Source organism: Megascapheus bottae, chromosome 27 (assembly GCF_031878675.1).
Source record: "Megascapheus bottae isolate mThoBot1 chromosome 27, mThoBot2.hap1, whole genome shotgun sequence".
Lineage (NCBI taxonomy): Eukaryota > Metazoa > Chordata > Mammalia > Rodentia > Geomyidae > Megascapheus > Megascapheus bottae.
The window spans coordinates 14,008,270-14,026,379 of NC_143535.1; the positions used below are offsets into that span (position 1 = coordinate 14,008,270).

The 18,110-nt window shown below is 45.4% G+C and overlaps 1 protein-coding gene across 2 annotated transcripts; it reads right to left on the bottom strand.

Annotated features, from left to right (window-relative positions):
* Positions 1 to 1,393: 1,393 nt before the first annotated feature.
* Positions 1,394 to 16,394, bottom strand: Hepacam (hepatic and glial cell adhesion molecule). Of its 2 annotated transcripts, none has more exons than XM_090319645.1 (8): positions 16,312 to 16,394; positions 14,859 to 14,958; positions 5,429 to 5,770; positions 4,414 to 4,695; positions 4,046 to 4,145; positions 3,109 to 3,182; positions 2,750 to 2,817; positions 1,394 to 2,178 (listed from the first exon to the last, which is right to left on the bottom strand). In XM_090319645.1, exons 1-8 carry the CDS (start codon positions 16,336 to 16,338, stop codon positions 1,867 to 1,869), a joined length of 1,305 nt encoding a protein of 434 aa, XP_090175771.1. In that variant the 5' UTR covers positions 16,339 to 16,394; the 3' UTR covers positions 1,394 to 1,866. The 2 variants fall into 2 exon arrangements, with proteins under 2 accessions (XP_090175771.1, XP_090175770.1); XM_090319644.1 differs by having other exon boundaries at positions 2,750 to 2,820.
* Between the last annotated feature and the right edge of the window lie 1,716 nt (positions 16,395 to 18,110).

Genomic DNA, 18,110 nt, shown 5'->3' on the forward strand with positions numbered 1-18,110 from the left:
GTGGATGTGTGGTTCAAATGACAGAGCACTGGCCTGGAGCAAACTAGCCATGCAAAAGTGCAAGCCCATGAATTCAAGCCCCAGCTCCCCCACCTCCCCCCCCCCCAAAAAAAAAGAAAGAAAAGAAAAAGAAAAAGGAAAAGGAAAGAAAAAAAGAAAACAGGAAAGAAAAAACCAGATGCTGGTGGCTCACCCCTATAATTGTAGCTACTCAAGAGGCTGAGATCTGAGGATCCTGATTCAAAGCCAGCTCAGACAGAAAAGTCCACGAGACTTTTATCTCCAATTAATCACCAGAAAACTGGAAGTGGAGCTGGGGCTTAAAGTAGTAGAGGCCAGCCTTGAGTGAAAAAGCTTAGGGACAGCATTCAGTCCCTGAATTCAAGCCCCACAACCAACAATAAGGACAAAAAGTTGTTTATGGGATGGTCAGAGCTGAGACAGAAGATGAGGGGGCAGGGATGCCTCCTGGGAACAGTAAGAAGGAGAGGACAATACATGGGGCTTCTTTCTCTTTCCGCTTTCTAACTGCCTTATCTTCTCACCCAGTAGATTACTGCCTCTCCTCCATACTGTTCCAAAGTGATGGCCAGTGTAGACTACCCAGTAGCTCACCCCTTCATTTTCAGAGAGTAGGATGATTGGAGAGTTTGCCCTGTCTGGTGGTGTGGGGTCTGAGCATCTGGGCACAAGGCAGATAAAGGCGTGGAGGCAGGATGTGTGAGGGTTGGATCATTGATATCAGGACTGGCAGGACTTGTAGCCTGGCTGGGCAGGCAATAAGTGTCCTTTTCTCCACACCTTTTCTCTATAGACCAGAATTTCATTTTTTCCAGTTGGAGAAAGCTCCATGGACTTCCCAGGGATGATTGTGTGAAATGCGTGTTTCTTAAGGAAGCCAAGGAAAAGCACGGGGGGTTAAAAACAGGTGCCACCGACATAGCTTTCTGAGACAGGGGTGAATGGACACGCTCTTCTTTAAGGGAACAAGTGCATCCTTCTTTTCATGAACAGAGACCAGAAAAATGCCAAGCATGGCCTACAGAGGTGTGTGTGTGTGTGTGTGTGTGTGTGTGTGTGTGTGTGTGTGTGTGTGTGTGTGTGTTTCTGGGACTTGAACCCAGGGCCCCAGCTCTGTCCCTGAGCTTTCATCTTTTGCTCAAGGCTGGTGCTCTACCACTTGGGCCACAGCTCCACTTTGGGGAGAAGGCCAACGTGGGGAGCTTGAGTGCTTTGCTAGGACCGGGTTCTGGGGTATGTGGAATAGATGTCCTTCACCCTCTTGTAGGAGCCCAGGGACAGAGCTCCCCGGGGAGCTGCTCTAATAGACCTTCACAGTGCTTCCAGGAGACTGTCTTTAAGGACAGAGGGGCACTGGGGGCAAGTGGGCTTTGCAAAAAAAAAAAAAAAAAAAAAAAAAAAAGCCAAAGAAATCAAAATTCCAGAAGAAAAGGGCGTCGGGTGGGAAGCATTAAGAAGCCCCCCGGGTCGTCTTGGGGGTTGGGTTACTGATGTTAGTTTCAGAAGAGCCTCTTTTGTTTGTGTTTGGAGAGAGGGGCAGGAAATTTAATAATCTATACAGTCCTAAGCGGGCACAACCTATACCCACTGAGAACAAAGCCAAGAGACGCAGAGCAAAGGCAACCTGGGTTCGGGGGCCCTTCGATCGAGGCAGGGCCCCCCCATGCTCACTGGGTCTGCCCCGCCCCTCCCTGTAGCCCTAGGCCGGGCGGCTCCGGGACGTCTTAACCCAGCTCCCCGGACGGGTGGACGGGACGCGCGGGGCTGCAGATGGCGGGGCGCCTCGCGGCGGGGAGGGGGGCGGGGGTGAGGGCAGCGGGGCGGGGGGCTGAGCCCCCAGGCGGCTCAGGCGCTGATCTCCACCTGGCCGGCCTCGTCCTGCTCGCGGATCCTGTGCACGCCCGCAGTCCGCAGTGTGCGCGAGGCGCTGCGCGAGCGGCACGGCGAGCTCGGGGCCCGCGGCGGGGACGACGACGACGTGTGCGTGCGGCCGCTGGCCGGGGAGGGCGCCGGGGAGCGCGGGTAGCGGCGGGCGGAGCGGATGGGCAGACCCGGAGAGCGGCCGGGCACCGGAGGTGATACGGAATAGCCGGGAGGCCCCGAGTCGGTCGTGCTGCGAGGATCTGGAGCGGGGTTCTCCTCCGGGTCCGGAGAATCCTGCAAGGACAGGAGCTGCAGCCCTCAGGGGACCTTGTGGTCTAGACTGGCCTGGGAGTCCCGGTCTCTGCGCACTCCCCCACCTCCTCGTGTGCGCAGAACCATCTGCCTTTTGTGTGTGTTTGTTTTTTTTTTTTCTCTTCTGATAGAGGTCACAATTCGCATGGCGCCTAGCAGGTAATAGGTGCTCAGTAAATCGTCTTGGTAGCCAGTCTTGGGTAGCCTGAGACCTTATGGAAACCGACAGAACTGGTGTCCAAAGACTTAGCTCTGCAACCTAGACCTGGAAAATGGGGCTGATGCTGGAGGCGCGCAGTCACACCAGTAACCCTAGCTCCTTAAGGGGCTGAGATCTGAGGATCGAGGTTCAAAGCCAGCCTCAGCAGAAACGCCTGCAAGACTCTTACCTCCAATTAACTGGCAAAATGCTAGAAGTAAAAGCCAAGGGACAGAGCCCAGGACCTGAGTTCAAGCCCCAGTACTAGCACACAAAAAACGAATAGAAATGCCAGGAAGATTTCAGCTGGGAATGCATGGCCAGTTTGGGGGACGCCCAGGCCCCAGCGCTTACCTTGTCCTTCAGGATGTAGAGTGCCATGGGGGTCTTCCGCTCCTGTTCTCCACTTCGTGGGAGGGTGTCTGCTGCACGGGGAGGGGGTAAGAATGGGGTGGCTGGCCCACATCCAGTCTCTCCCTGCCAACCAGCCGCTATGCCTATTCCTTCTTAAGTAGCTAATGGAAACCTCTACCAGTGTGGCTGAATACTTGACGTCCGACCTTGGCTTGCACCTGTCACTGTTCTGCAGTCTTCCAGAAGTTGGTCAAGGGAGGGGCCTTGCAGGGCTGGCTTCCTTGTGGCCCATTTTTCCCTGTCCCCACTGATTTGAGTGTGGACAGGATGGGTGGGTGGGTGTGTGTTGGGGAGCTCACCTTCTGACTTCAGGCGGTCGTCATTCTGATCCATGTATTCCAAGGAGGTTTGCTTCTCCAGCTTCCTCTTCTTCCTGCAAATCAACCCATCACACACACACACACACACACACACACACACACACACACACACACACACACACACAAACACACACCAAGAACAGAACTATTGAATGGGAGCAGAGGATCTGGGGAAGGGACCCAGAATGGGCTCAGAGGGCTCTGAAGCCTTTTGATAACAGGAAGATAGGCTGGGTATTAAAGAGGGAATGAGAATTGTACATGAGTTTTGGAATGAGTTACATTTCAGTTTGCATGCTGATGCTGTCACTAGCTTGTGGATATGGGCAAATCATTCACCCAATATGAGTCTCAAGAGTCTTTATCTATAAGTTGGAGGCAATCAGACTTAAGACCCCAGCTCTACTGACTGACCCAAAGAAAATACTCAGCACATAAAGCCATTATTAATGGTGGGAATGAGCACAAGAAATGATTCCATACATAATGGAAAGACATTTTTTCAATAAAGGGCCTTGGGAAGCAAGGCATCTAAAATGATGAGAACAGATCCATGAGTAGTGGCTCATGGTTGTAATCACAACACTTTGAAGACAGAGGGAGAAAGACCTGAGAAGTGGAGGCCAGCTTGGATTACATGGTAAGAATCTGCAAGAGAGGTTGGGGGGGGGGAGGAAAGAGAAAGAGAGAGGGGAAGGGAGGAAGGAAAGAAGGAAGGGAAGGAGAGGAGAGAAAAAGGGAAGAAGAAAAGATGGAGAAGAAAAGGAAAATAATAGAGGGAAGGGGAGAGGAGAAGACTGGAGAAGAGGAGAGGAGTTAGGAAAGGAGAGGAAAAGTACCTAAATAAATGATAGAGTTTAGGGCTGGAACAGAGCGGATGATTTGGATGCTTAGGTTGTGGGATTCGCAGAATTACCTAGACTTTTTGGAAGGTTTCCAGCAGGCACAGACTGTCACCAAGGTCACCAGGAGGAAGATGCCTCCTGTAGACAAGATGATGTAGAGGGAGCTTCTTCCTAAGGGAGAGAGAAAGACGGACAGACAGAGAGACAGGTGGGAGAAACTCTGGAAGGGGCAGCAGGTGTAGCAAAGAGAGCTTGAGGCAGAGGAAGAAGAGCTTCGGGTGGCATGGCTGCAGACCGCAGGGCTGGTTCAGAGCCCACTTCCCACCATGTCTGTCCTCCACAAATAACAGGCCCATCTCTTCCCTCCTTCTCCCTGCAGAGCGGCTCCCTGCCCTTGGCTCCACTGGCCCCCGCGTCTCGGGCGGGCGGGGAGACTCACTGTACACGGTGATCTTGACGGGCAGGCTGCGGACCTGGCTGATGGGATTCTCCACCACACAGCTGTACATGTCATCATCCTCCATGAGCACACGAGTAATGGTGAGCACCTTTTGGTCCGGGGACAGGAGCATTCTGGAGTCATTGAGGAGGGGCTTGCCATCCTTCAGCCATGTGTAGCTGGGCTTGGTGCCGTTCTCGTGAGAGCAGTTCAGGGTGAAGGCCTCGCTGAGCTCTAGCACAGTGGTGGACGCCACAACTACCTGTGGCCTTGAAATAGGCACTGGGCCCCGGTGGGAAGGGATGGAAAAGCCAGTAAGTCATGGGCAAGGACGCGCCTCCCTTCCCTGCCCCCCCTTTTCTTTTTAAATTCCCTACATTCCAACATGCCACAAATTCAGTCTGTGGGCTGAGGAGGTAAAGACATGCCTGAAGGGTTCATCAGTGCCGTCCTTTCCTATCATTCATTCTTCCATTCATTCATCCACCCATTCATCTGTTTACCCATGCTCTATTTCTCACGTACCTACTAAGCACACAATGCTGAACAAGGCAGCATGGTGTCTTCTTCACGCTTCCTAAGTACCTTCCCAAGACCACTGGGCTTTCACGTCTCCAACCAGCTTGGTAGATACTTTAGTTAGGGGAAATCTTAGTACCAAGTATCTGGGTTTCTATCTTGGCTCTAGCAGTTGTATAGGTTTGAACAACTGACACTACCTCTCTGTGCCTCAACTGTCCTCATCTACAAAATAGAGAGAGTGACATTTACTTTGCCTAAATGATTGGAACTTCTAGGAGCTGACATAGGCAAAACACTATGGGTAGCTTCTGGCACATAGCAAGATCTCTATCAGTGTTGGCTGTACCTATTAGCCTCCCCTCCCCAACCTAATGTCTGAGCTAACACTAGAGAGCCTTGTATTGGTTTTCCCCTTGGGTCTAGCTAGTGTTTGGGGAAGACCCTTCCAGTCCCAGTCACCTGTCCTGCCTCCACCCCCACCAGTGAGCTTTACCATCAACAGTGAGGTTGATGGTCTTCTCCCCCGTGAAGGTGTCATCGGTGATGGAGATCTCCACCTCGTAGGTGCCCTCATCGGCCAGCTGCAGGTCACTGAGAAGCAGGGAACCGTTTTCAAACAGTCGGATACGGTCTCGGTAGTCAGGCCGCAGGTTGCCGATGACCTCGGTGCCAATGGACTGCACCACGGTCACAGGCTTGTCTCGCTTCAGCTGCCACTTCACCACAGGCTTGTCACTGCTGGTGCTGCTGTACTGCACGGAAAGCAGAGCTGACTTCCCCACCGTGCCGTGGATCAGACGTACTGGGCTGGTAATGTTCACCCCCTCCAGGGGGGCTGCAAACAGAGCCCCAGGGGGAAGAAGGCAGTGTTAGGCCCACCTTGAAGCCCCTTGATCTCCGAGGACCTTCCCCTGTGGGTTCTTCATTCCCTCCTCACCATTAACTCTCCATTCATGGCTCTGTGCTCCTCTGTCCCCTCCTCACAGCCATTCCATGGTTGTTCTATTGCCCGTCTCTCTGCCTCTCTGGCCCTTTTCCCACTGCCTTCCTCTTATGGGAGATTTAGCCTATCCCTTCTGCCTTTCTTCATAGATATATTGACTGAACATCTCCTATGTACCAGCCACCTTTTTCCTATGACCTTGAGATAAATCACAAGCAAAGCAGATAGAAATCTTTGCACATCTGAAACTTATAGCACAGATTTAAGCAAGCAGTCTCTCTAAGCCCCATTCTTATCACTTATAAAATGAGTATTATATCATAAAATAAAGAATAGTAGCAATAATCGGATTCACATTGTTAGGCACTCCAGTTACTGTTGTGTAGTGGAAGGAACACAAGGTTGAGTGTCAGAGATTTGGGTCTTCTGCTAGGTCGTATAATCTAGGTAAAGCTACTTACTTGTGTGGGGTCCAGATTCCCCTAAGTAATTTGAATAGGGGCTACATAGTCTCATGGACTCTAGGGTTTTAAGACCTTGTCCAATGTAGTCCTATTCAGACATACATCTCCCATTCTGAGGCTTCTTAGTAGATCTGGGGTCTAACTGGATACTATGGATGCTATTCATTAGTGTTGCTGAACAAACAGAAGATTCCAAACACTCAAAAGAGAGTCCTGTGGAATGGATGCTGGGGGGAATTGCGGTGGGTTTAACTGAAAAGACACATGCCAGCTTCCCAGTCCCTCTACACTCCAGCCGCTTCCTTATTGTCTCTGAATTTTCCTATCCTTCTTGTCTTTACTTCTTCCTTCACGATAGTGCAGTCAGGGGTTGAGGAAACTGAGCTGTATTTTCTCATTCTTCCTCTCCTCTGTCCTAGGGACTCCAGACCAGACCAAGACCAAACCAGTTGTTTGTAGAAATCAGAGCTAATTTAATTCACTAAGCATATTCAATCTATTTTCAGAGCTGGTACTTTGTTAAGTAGTGAGTGCCTCACCTTTGGAAGAAGAAAAGGCCACATTTCCTTTTCTTTCACTGATCTACCACTTTGAGCCACATCTCCATTTCTGGCTTTTTGGTAGTTCATTGGAGATAAGATTCTCATGGACTTCCCTGCCTAGGCTAGCTTGGAACCACCACTTTGAGCCACATCTCCATTTCTGGCTTTTTGGTAGTTCATTGGAGATACGATTCTCATGGACTTCCCTGCCTAGGCTAGCTTGGAACCACAATCCCCTGATCTTAGTCTCTTGAGTAGCTAGGATTATAGGCATGAGCCACTGGCACTCTGCTTCCAGTACCCTTTTTAATGATGTCTTTCCTCTCCCATTCTGTTCTTCCTATAAGCTTAGATGATTTGTATTGGGGAAACTGCAGCATATGGATTCCTTCAGGCCTTACCCTTGTCTAGGTGGTTACTGTCCTTCCTTATGCCTGTGTATACAGCATGGCCAGGAGCAGAGGACATGCATATACCTGCGTTCATATGGGAAATGAGCAAGACTTCGCTAAGCAAACATTGTGTTTTGCAAGAACTCTAGCCATAACTATAGCCATAATTAGAATCTATGTTAAGTTCAGGATTCCACACTTTCAAAGAACAAGGAAAACTAGAACAGGAATCAAAGCAGGACACAGAAGTGAGAAAATGGCTAACAGCAATAGCCCAGAGTGGCAATAAAAGGAAGTAGGACTATTCAACCTGGAGAAGTAATTAACTTAGACATTGTCTCTTATATAGAAAGTTTTTGTTCCCACTTGGGGCTCAATAAGAGGAAACTAACATCTCATCAAGATGTTACTGTGGACCTAAACAATCCTCTGCTAGGTTAGATCAGTCAAGGACAATTTGTTTTATACCAGGGCTGTGTGTTCATTCATCTTGGTTGCTCAAGGCTGGCATTCCACTATTTCGATGACACTTTCAGCCTGGCTGTTTTGCTGGTGTTTTTTGAAGATAGAGTCTTGGGAACTCTTCTGTCCAAGCTCTCTTTTAACTGTGAGTCTCCAGATCTCAGCCTCCTGTGAGGATTTTAAGAGGGAGTCACCAGTTCCCAAGAAAAGAAACCCGTATTTACTTGGAGGAAAGTCAGACTTAAAGGTATAAGGATGCACCTGAAGAGAGCTTTTGTTCCTGTCATAGCTTTTTCATTTAAAAACAAACCAACAAAAACAAGATGATTTGGGAGGGGGTGGGAGAAGGAAAGGGGGACAAAAACATGAGAAGGGGTATCAATGTTTGAGAAATAATGTATCCACTTCCTGATGAATGTAACTGTAACCCCTCTATACATTACCTTGACAATGAAATACACTAATAAAAATAATTTTAAAAACCCAACAGGCTGGGAGTTGGGCCTAGTGAGAGTGCTTGCCTAGCATGCACAGAGATCCAGGTTCCAGTCCTCGTACCACATACATAGAAAAAAAATCTGGAAGTGGTGCTGTGGCCCAAGTGGTAGAGCACTAGCTTTGAGAAAGCCCAAGGACAGTGTTCAGGCCCTGAGTTCAAGGGACTGATAAAACAAACAAACAAACAAACAATAACAAAAACCAACAAACCATCATCTACTCATGTTTGCTGGGCAAATATTTTCCTTTTACCAAGGTTTACCACACATTTACCTTTCAAAAATGTCAATGGGATGGTGCCAACCTTGTGTTCTGGGATTTGAATTTAGCATCTTCTCCAATGCCAAAAACCTGTAGCTATCTCCCTTTTTACCAGAAGCAAAGTCTCTCTCCTTAAAGAAATCTCTCCATCTCTTCATCTATCATAGATACCCTCCCCTGGGATTTCTCTAATTGGGTTATTTGTATGGAACCCTGATCTGCACATAACAATCAAAGGATGGCATACAACAATGACCTCTACAAGGAAAGACACATTGTGTTCTGCTTTGGCTTTTAGTTATCATTCCTGTGAAGAAGACTCTTGGTATACAGAAAGAGAAGACTAGAGATTTTCATCTGTTCTTTAAAAGGCATAGAATGTTCATAGATACCAAGCTTGTATGTATTAAAAATATCACACCTGGGGCCAAGAGTTTGGCCTAGTGGTATGGTAGAGTGCTTGCCCAGCATGCATGAAGACCTGGGTTTGATTCCTCCATCCCACATACATAGAAAAAGCTGGAAGTGGCTCGAGTGGTAGAGCTCTAGCCTTGAGAAAGTCCAAGGACAGTGTTCAGGCCCTGAGTTCAAACCACAGGACTGGCAAAAAAAAAAAATAGCACACAGACTTAACATGTTTGTGACTTGAAATACTCGTTGTTGTTAAGTTATCAACTCTCCCAACTGATCTATAACGTAATACAATAACATTGAAGGCCTTCGTTGTGGTTGTTGGTCATGGGGCTTGAACTCAGGGATTGGGTACTATCCATGAGCTTTTCTGCTTACAGCTAGTGCTCTACCACTTTGAGACACACTCTACTTCCAGTTTTCTGGTGAATAATTGATGACAAGAGTCTCACAGATGTTCCTGCTTTGACTAGCTTCGATCCATAATTCTCAGATCTCAGTCTCCTGAGTAGCTAGGATTATAGGCAGGAGCCACCAGCACCCAGCTTGACAGAACTACTTTTGAAAACAGGCTCTATCAACTATATGGTTTACATGTGTCCCCCAAGGATTTATGTTTTTGAAACTTGATTTTTAGAGGTGGTAGAGAACCTTTAAAGGCTGAAGTCTTGAGGAACATGATTAGTACTTTGCAAGGGGTAAATGAAGTTTTTCTGGGACCCTATTTAGTTTCTTGTCATGCTTTAGCTTCTTGTTTCACCTTGTGAACTTTCCGTCCTCTTTTCCATCTGTGTTCACTTCCTTCTCCACAGTTGTTAAGATTTGCATATGAAGTAGCCTTCCAAAAGCCTGAGATCCCAGTTGTGGATCTCATCCCTGAGAGATAATTAGATCATGAGGGAACTAATTTCCTCAATGGGTTAATTCACCAATGAGTTCTACTAAATGGGCTATTAGGAGGAGGAGTCTGACTAGAGGAATAGGTCACGGTGAGGACTGTATATCTTAAAGGGTATATCTTGTCCTGCCCTCTAACTGTCTGTCTCTGCCTACTATCTGTAACCAGGTGAAACATTTTCTCTACCATGTACCCCAACTGTTATGACGTTCTGCCTCACCATGATTGGGCCCAGAAGCAGTAGTGCCAACTGATAATGGACTGAAACCTCTGAATGCCTAAATACACCTTTCTCAGGCATTTTGTAATAGCAATGAAAAGCTGAGTAATCTACCAGTGTCAGACTGACACCAGCACCACACCCTTGAATCTTCAGAACCTTGAGATAATTAATCTCTTTATTATATAAACATATCAGACCTAGATAAAAATTTGTCATAATAAAGAAAAATATACTATAACTCAGCAATTCTACTCCAAGATATATTCATAGAAGAAATTTGTATATATTATATATATATTTACTAAAAGACATCTACCAGAATATGTTAGCAACTCTGTTCATAAAACCTGAGTTGGTTTAGAAACAACCAGAGTATCTACCAGATTGAGAGAGGGAAACAAATTGTGCTATATAGAATACCAAGCAATGAGATAAAATGACAGTTATAATAACAATATAATCTGGCAAACCTGGTCTTCAGCAAAGGAAGCTAGATACAAAAATGCATACACATAAGTCCGTTTATAATGAACTTCAAAGACAAGCAAAATTAATATGTATTATCAATTAGGATGCTCCTCAAGAGAGGGCAGTACTAACTAAGGGGATGATTTTTTTTTTCAGAGGGGAGGTCACTGGGCTTGGGCACTGTCCCTGAGCTCTTCATCTCAAGGCTACCGCCCTACCCTTGAGCCAAGCCCCACTTCCCATTTTCTAGAGGTTAATTAGAGATAAGAGTCTCAGGTCCTTTTGTGCCCAGGCTGGCTTTGAACCTTGATCCTCAGGTCTCAGCCTCCTGAGTAGCTAGGATTACAGGTGTGAGCTACTGCGCCTGGCTAAGGGGGTGATTTTAAGGTACTAAATATTTGATTTCTTGATATGAGGCATTAATATTTGGGGTTACTTTTTATAGGTTCATCAAACTATCCTTATGCTAATTGCATTTTCCTGTATGTAGTTTTCAAGTGTATATTAAAGTCAGCATCTATAATGTAGAGATGAATTTAGGGCTAGAAAGAGTGGAACAGAGGACTTTTTCCTACTGTGTTCTTAGACTGTGGAGTAATAAAAGATGGCAGAGAGTAATGCCCTGAAAAATGACGATCTGTATATTTATGGCATGCTGTCTTTGTGTCTGTTCATATTCTAGCCTCTGGAAAAGTCTTGTTGGAATATTCTGAGAGTTGGGCTCTGTTTGTTTGTTTGTTTGTTTTTACCAGTCCTGGAGCTGGGTACTGGGCACTGTCCTTGGGTTTTCTCAAGGCTAGCTTTTTCTGTGTATGTAGTACTGAGGAAGAGAACCCAGGACTTCATGCATACTAGGCAAGCACTCTACCACTAGTCTACAGTCCTGGCCCTCTGATGATTCTTGGAAAGCTTCATTTGTTCATATCAGGGCTGGAGCATTAAAGACTAAATGTTTCTGGCCTGAGGCTTGCCTGGTGTTTGTTACCATAACCAAAGAGTTTAAGTGAAACCTTCTAACCTGGGCTCATATGGTTCACACCCCTGTTAATACCAACCTTAAAACTATATTTTCCAGCTTACTTTGCAGTTAGATACTGCCATATGACTAAGTTCCAGCCAATAGAACAAGTAGATGATATATACCACTTACTAATCCTGTGTTATAAAACCTCTTTTTTTTTTTTGGCAGTCATGGGCTTAAACTCTGGGCCTGGGCATTGTCCCTGAGCTCTTCAGCTCAAGGCTATGGCCCTACTCCTTGAGCCACAGCACCACTTCTGGTTTTCTGGTGGTTAATTGAAGATAAGAATCTCACGAACTTCAGTGCCTAGACTGGTTTTGAACCACAATCCTCAGACCTCAGTCTCCTGAATAGCTAGGATTATAGGCATGAGCCACCGTGCCTGGCAAAACCTCCTTTATATACCCTTCCAGTTGCTTTAATTGTTTTGTTTTTAGATTTTCTATCTGGATCCTTTGAAGTTTACACTGAAGTTGATACTAGCTTGTTCTCCAAAACACTTCATGTATTTGTAACCTTCTCTTCCCTGGCCTAGAGCTTCACAGGACCCATGGAAAATGCCAAGAACTTACAACTTGAAATTCATCATAGAAGCAGGCATTTTTCTCAGTAATCTAGTAAAGATGGCAGGAATCTCAATTCTTACTAACGCATAGCTGTGGATCCACTCACCTTGCACTTACCTGTATTTCTTATGGGTCATAACTAATACCTTCTTTTCTCTCTTGTTTTAGCTATCTTTAAGTAGCAGTTACCACTTAACAAAGCAGTTTATGAATACAAGATACCTCCATCATTAACACCTCTTCATAACAAATATTAGCACAGATTATATATTTTTGTGTTTTATAAAGTTACATTTTTCATATATAAGGTAACATCATTTTTGCTTAATCACATAGAACGACTATATATACACACACACATGCGCGCGCACACACACACACATACACACACACACACACACACGCACGCACACATATATATATATATATTTTAACTTAACCATTTGTTAATTTGTAAGACTTTGGGGCCATCTCTATTTTGTATATTTCATTCTCTTTTTACCATCTCTGTAGGAGGGTCTTATTTTTTCCTCAAATCATTGCAATTTCTACTCAGACTCCTCTTACAAAAACTATCAGTAATCTTTTTTTCATAATATAGTTTATTTGGTATTTATAATGTCTCCATTGGACAGCATCTTTTAATTGTCATGCGTAATTGGCTCTTTTAGGTCTTTATGATCCTCAACCTCCTTGATACATTTGATAGTATTGGTTCTCTTATGAGAGCTCTCAATTCCTTCCTTTGACTTTGTTGTACATTCTAGTCTTCTAGCTCTCCTTCCTTCTGACAATTCCTTTGCAGTTTCCTTAATGGATCTTCCTTACTTTACATTCCTCTATGAATCTTGGACTTCTTGGGTATTCCATTTTCAACCCAGTTTTCTCTTCATTGTTTTAACTCATCAATGAACTGACAGCTTTAATAATAATTTTAAAAAGCCTCTCTCCCAGCCTTACCCCTCTGTCATCTAGCTTTAGGTTATATGACATATTCACACAAGCATTTCAACCTAAGCATGTACAATATTAATCACCACACCCTTCAACTAACTCTCTATCTCCCTTCTTCTTTCTTTCTCTCTCTCAGAAACCTCACCTCCATTTCTAGATCCTTCCAGTTTCTATACTAGATCCTGACTTTATCTTAAAAATATTATTTTCATTTCTTCAATCTTTATTGTAATTGAAACCCATGTTATTTCTCTACTGAGCTATTACAATAATGCTATTACAGGCTGATTCAAACATGGAAGTCCTAATCTCCAGATCATAAAAATCTGATCATATTTGACAATGGGCCATTGCAGATACAATATGTTAAGATGAAGTCCTACTGAAGTAAGGTAGACCTACTCTACCACATATCCTAATAAAATGAACAAAATTTGGACATGGACATGTAGACAGGCCAAATAGCACCTGAAAACTGGAATTATGTGGCCACAAGCCAAGGAACTACTCAGTGCTACAACAGAGCCCTGGAGCAGATCCATCCTTAGTTCCTTCAGAGGGGGCATGGCCCTATCAACACTTTGTTCTCCAGTTTCTAGCTTCCAGAACTGAGTTCTTGTTTAGGCTGACCAATTTATAATACTTTGATACAACAACCCTAGATAATGAATGTAGCATTCCTTTCTTAGCTTATGTGTGTGCAGTTTCACCTCCAGTGGGAGATATAACTGACCCTGCCAGTCCTGAATTCAAAACCATGATTCCTATCCCCACCCATTGTTTAGATTAGATTCCAGATCTTCTGAGTTTAGTTTATACTTTCCTCTCCACCCATGATGGAGCCTAAACACATGAAGCTATTTCAAGCTAACAACTTTTGCCTATTTCTTCAACAGCAGTGTCTGTATACATTCCTATTTTCTCATCCTTTAAAATTCAGTGCAAATAGAAGTGGTGCTGTAGCTCAAGTGGTAGAGCACTAGCCTTAGGTACAAAGAGGCTCATGGACAGTACCTAGGCCCTGAGTTCAAGCCCCAGGACCAGCAAAAAAACAAAAAATTCAATGCAAGTATTCCTTCTACAGGAAAGCTGACCTGATCCTACCCCTACCACATTCGGCTCCAAGGGTAAGCAACCTTTTTTTCTGATTCCTATGAATTATCTGTATCTGACTCGTGGTAGTTTCTGTGTTTTGTTCAAATGGATCTCTTCATTCTGTCATGCATCCCTAGATTCTCTGGTGTGTTTGTTCACAGAAAATACATGTGCAGTATTTAAAATAAGATCAGTTCTCCAAGAGGTTGGTAGGGGGCGCTACAGGTGGTAGTTACCTATGGCATGGAATGAATTATGGCTAGGTTAGTGTTATTATCCTAAGCCAGAAGGCTTGTTATCTTCCATGCTTACTCCATCTCCCATGTTGTTTTACATTCAGAAAAGCCAGAGGAGGGGTTTAGGGAGGCATAAAACCAAGATTTTTCCTCCCTTTCCCTCCTAGCCCGTCATAATCCTTTAGGAAGAATGCTGGACTGGCCCACGCCAACAAGTCATCCCATAAGAAGTGGCACAGTGCCCTCCGTCTAATATACTGAATGCTGTGGGAGCTCCTCTTGGGGAACAGGGCCTGGGGGTACGGGGGAGGCTCATGGAATGAAGAGATACATTCAACACCAATGCTTGAATTCACTGAGTTACTTCCCACAGCCCTGAGCTCTCTCCCCTCCTCCCACCCCAAAGACATTCAGGCCTCCCAATCTTCCCCTCCCTCTCCTTTGAAAGTCCTTTCTCCAGACCCCTTTCTTACCCTTTGAGTCTCCTACCTGGCTGGATCAGAAGCAGGTAGACCAAAGGAGTGAGGTGCAGGGCCCTGGTCAGGGATCCCCTTTCTCTCTTCATTTTGGGTGGCGTTCTCCAGCTCTGCTGCAGACAATTAGCATGATTTCTCCACTCTGGGCACGTCCCTTTGTACCACTCGGAGTTTCTCTGCCCGAACACAACTCTGCCAACTTCCCTCTGAATACACAGAGCTCTGTGTATTGCTGGGCTTGTGCTTTCCCCTCACTCAGACCTGGCATTTCCTAGTTTCCAAGCCCTGCATCCCCAGTTGGGATGAGATTCTGCTTAAGCGATCATCTCCAGTGTAGATTCCACTGTGAGGGGTTGCTGGTGGGCCGCAGGGGGGAGTGTCTTTGCTTGTCTGAGCTGAGAGACCCACTCCCAGAGCAGATGACAGTGACAGTCTGGGCTCAGTGAAGGCTCAGAAGGAGACCTTGTGGCCCAACCCAGCCTGTCTCCACCTCATACTCCTTGTTCCTGAGAAGGGAGGTCTGTGCCAGGAGAGGACTCCAATAGGCTCAGAAAGGAAGGGAGGAAAAAAGAGAGAAGGTGGGGGGTGGGGCTTTTGGAAAGGGAAAACTCCTGTTTTACCTCAAAGGAAGAAGATTGGAAAATAGCTCAAGTTCTGTTAGTTTCACATTTTTTCCTTGTCCTGTTTTGTTTTATTTTCCTGTCACAGAATCACAGAGTTGGTATATCCATGTTCTGCTTGGAATGGGTTAATGGTGATCTAAAACCCCCCAGACAAACAGGAAGCTTATCTGAAATCCCCAGGCAAATGAAGGGAACTGTGGGTTAAAGTTAGAATTATGGTTAAAATTTGGGGCCGGGAGTTTGGCCTAGTGGTAGAATGCTTGCCTAGCACGCACGAAGAACCAGGTTTGATTCCTCCGTACCACATACATAGAAAAAACAACAACAAAAAAAGCCAGAGGTGGTGCTGAGGCTCAAGTGGTAGAGCTCTATCCTTGAGAAAGTCCAAGGACAGTGCTCAGGCCCTGAGCTCAAGCCCACGACTGGCAAAAAAAAAAAAAAAATCGCAAAGACTAACACATAGTTCTGCTTCTGTAATCTGCTCACTCGCTCATGCACCCATTTTTCTTAACCTTTAAACTGATAGGTTTACGTATATAGTCATTGAATAGCCATCGGTCAGGATAATTATGTAATGTAACCTTATTGGCCACCTGTGTGTGGCTACACATAGCTACTTGTGGTTTTTGTCTTTATAAAACCCCTGCTTTTTGAGTTCGGCGCTGTTCTCTCTGAAGTTGAGTTAGCCCTGGCTGGTCAGTGCAATCAACTTCAGACTTTTTCTTATAAGTCAGAGTTTGGGCCTTTATTGGGATCCTAACCCATTTCATGTTCACTCCCCTGCCTTCAGCCACGATTCTAGAACATGTCCTCCCAACTAGTATCCCAGAATAACAGCTTCACCGTGGCATCCTGGCTCCAGCTGTACATCTAGCTCCACCCTGATGCAGCTTGTGGCCACATCTCCTCATGGTGACTGCCAGCAGGCATTCTTAGAAACGCTGTGGTACTGGCATGGCTCGTGGCTCACTGTCTCTTGGAGTCTCTGATTTCACATCTGTAAAATGAGGAGAACAGTAGCCTCTTTGGAAGAATTGTTGGAAAGACTAATGTAAACTTGGCACATGCAAATGCCTAGCAAAGTTTTTGTTAGCGAGATGACATTTAAGGCTGGGTGTGGTGACACATGTCTGTGATCCCAGCACTCTGAGAAGCTGAGGTATGGGACAATCTGGAGTTCAAGGCTGGCCTGAACGACCTAGGGAAACCCTGTCTCCAGAAACAAGCAAGCAAGCAAGCAAGCAAGCAAATAAACAGAAGTGACATTTGAATTATTTTATGAAAAGTGCTCTTTCTTCTTTTGTTTTTCATTCCTACAGGGATAGCTATATGTTAGTGAGACCAGAGTTCACAACTCTCCTCAGTTGCCTCTAATTAACTCTGATCTTAGTTGCACGTAAGTGCACTAATGATCTTGTGACTTCTTCCCTTCCCCCCTACACCCCAGACTGAAACAAGCCTCACTAGGCTGTGTTAGAACTGAAGCTTCATTGTGTAGCTCATATGAGAATACAGAGGGATAATATAGGGGAAGAAAAGCTAGGAAGCACTGGTGTTAATCTCCACAGAAGAATTCCAAAAGATATATTAAAATCCACTTTTCTCCTTTTTTGAAAGGGGGATAGTACTAGGTTTTGAACTCGGTGCCCTATGCTTGCTAGGCAAGCAGTTGACCTCTCCAGCCTTGACCAATCTGTTTACTCCTTTTGTAGCTCTGTATCTATGACTTTCTCCTAGACAATGCAAAGCACCTGTTTTTCTCAGAAAAAATCTTGTTCCAGCAGGTATGCAAAAGAGAAGACAAATTCAACATTCAGCTTTTGACATTTAGAAACTCGCATCCTAGAGTTAGAAGCAAGATGAAAGGCTTGAAAGTCACTCTTTGCAAACAACAAAAGGATATTCTAATTTCTTTTTCTTCATCCCTTTGACATATCCCTTTGGCATCTGGTGGACTAAATCACAGTTTTTCTATGGTATAAATAAACAGGCCATTTTGTCTTGGCCTTGAGGTTTATTGCATGGGAGGCAGAGGAGCATATGATGTTCAGGAAATAGAAAGCCTGAAATCTGCCTTTTTTTTCTTAGCATGAAGAACTGTGGAAAATAAAATGTGAGAGAAGGAGACCTAAGAGGTATCTAAATCCTTAACACTCCTTTTTCCTTACCCTAGGGATAAGACTTTGCACAGAATTTGCAAGTGTGACAAAGCATCTATAAGCCCTTGGGACATTTAGAGGTGCTGGGAGGATAAAGACAGAAGTCTGATGCTGGTGGCTCATGACTGTAATCCTAGCAACTCAGGAAGCTGAGATTTGAGAATCAGGTTCAAAGCCAGCCAGGGCAGAAAAGTCTGTGAGACTCTTACCTCACAGCTCAAAGTGGTAGAGCTACAGCTCAAAGTGGTAGAGCACTAGCCTTGAGCAAAAGAGCCCAGAGACAGTGTCTAGGCCCGGAGTTCAAGCCCACCACCGCCAATAGCATAAGCTGCAGCAGCAGCAATAAAAAGTTCAGGCAGAAAACAGAAGATGGAGCAAAGAGGCCAGAGTGCATAGGGGCTTTGCTCCCTTTTCACCCTGAGGTGATGGTTCTGGGGCTATCAGTGCTGTATTTGGCAGTCAGCATGCAGCTCATCTGACTTG

Coding starts and splice junctions, on each gene's coding strand:
- Hepacam (XM_090319644.1), bottom strand. CDS start 16,338: ATGTACAGCTGGAGCCAGGATGCCACG. Junction 5,771..14,858: donor CCTGCTTCTGATCCAGCCAG/GTAGGAGACTCA, acceptor CTCTGTTTGCAG/CCCCCCTGGAGGGGGTGAAC. Junction 2,821..3,108: donor CGACCGCCTGAAGTCAGAAG/GTGAGCTCCCCA, acceptor CTCCCCGTGCAG/CAGACACCCTCCCACGAAGT.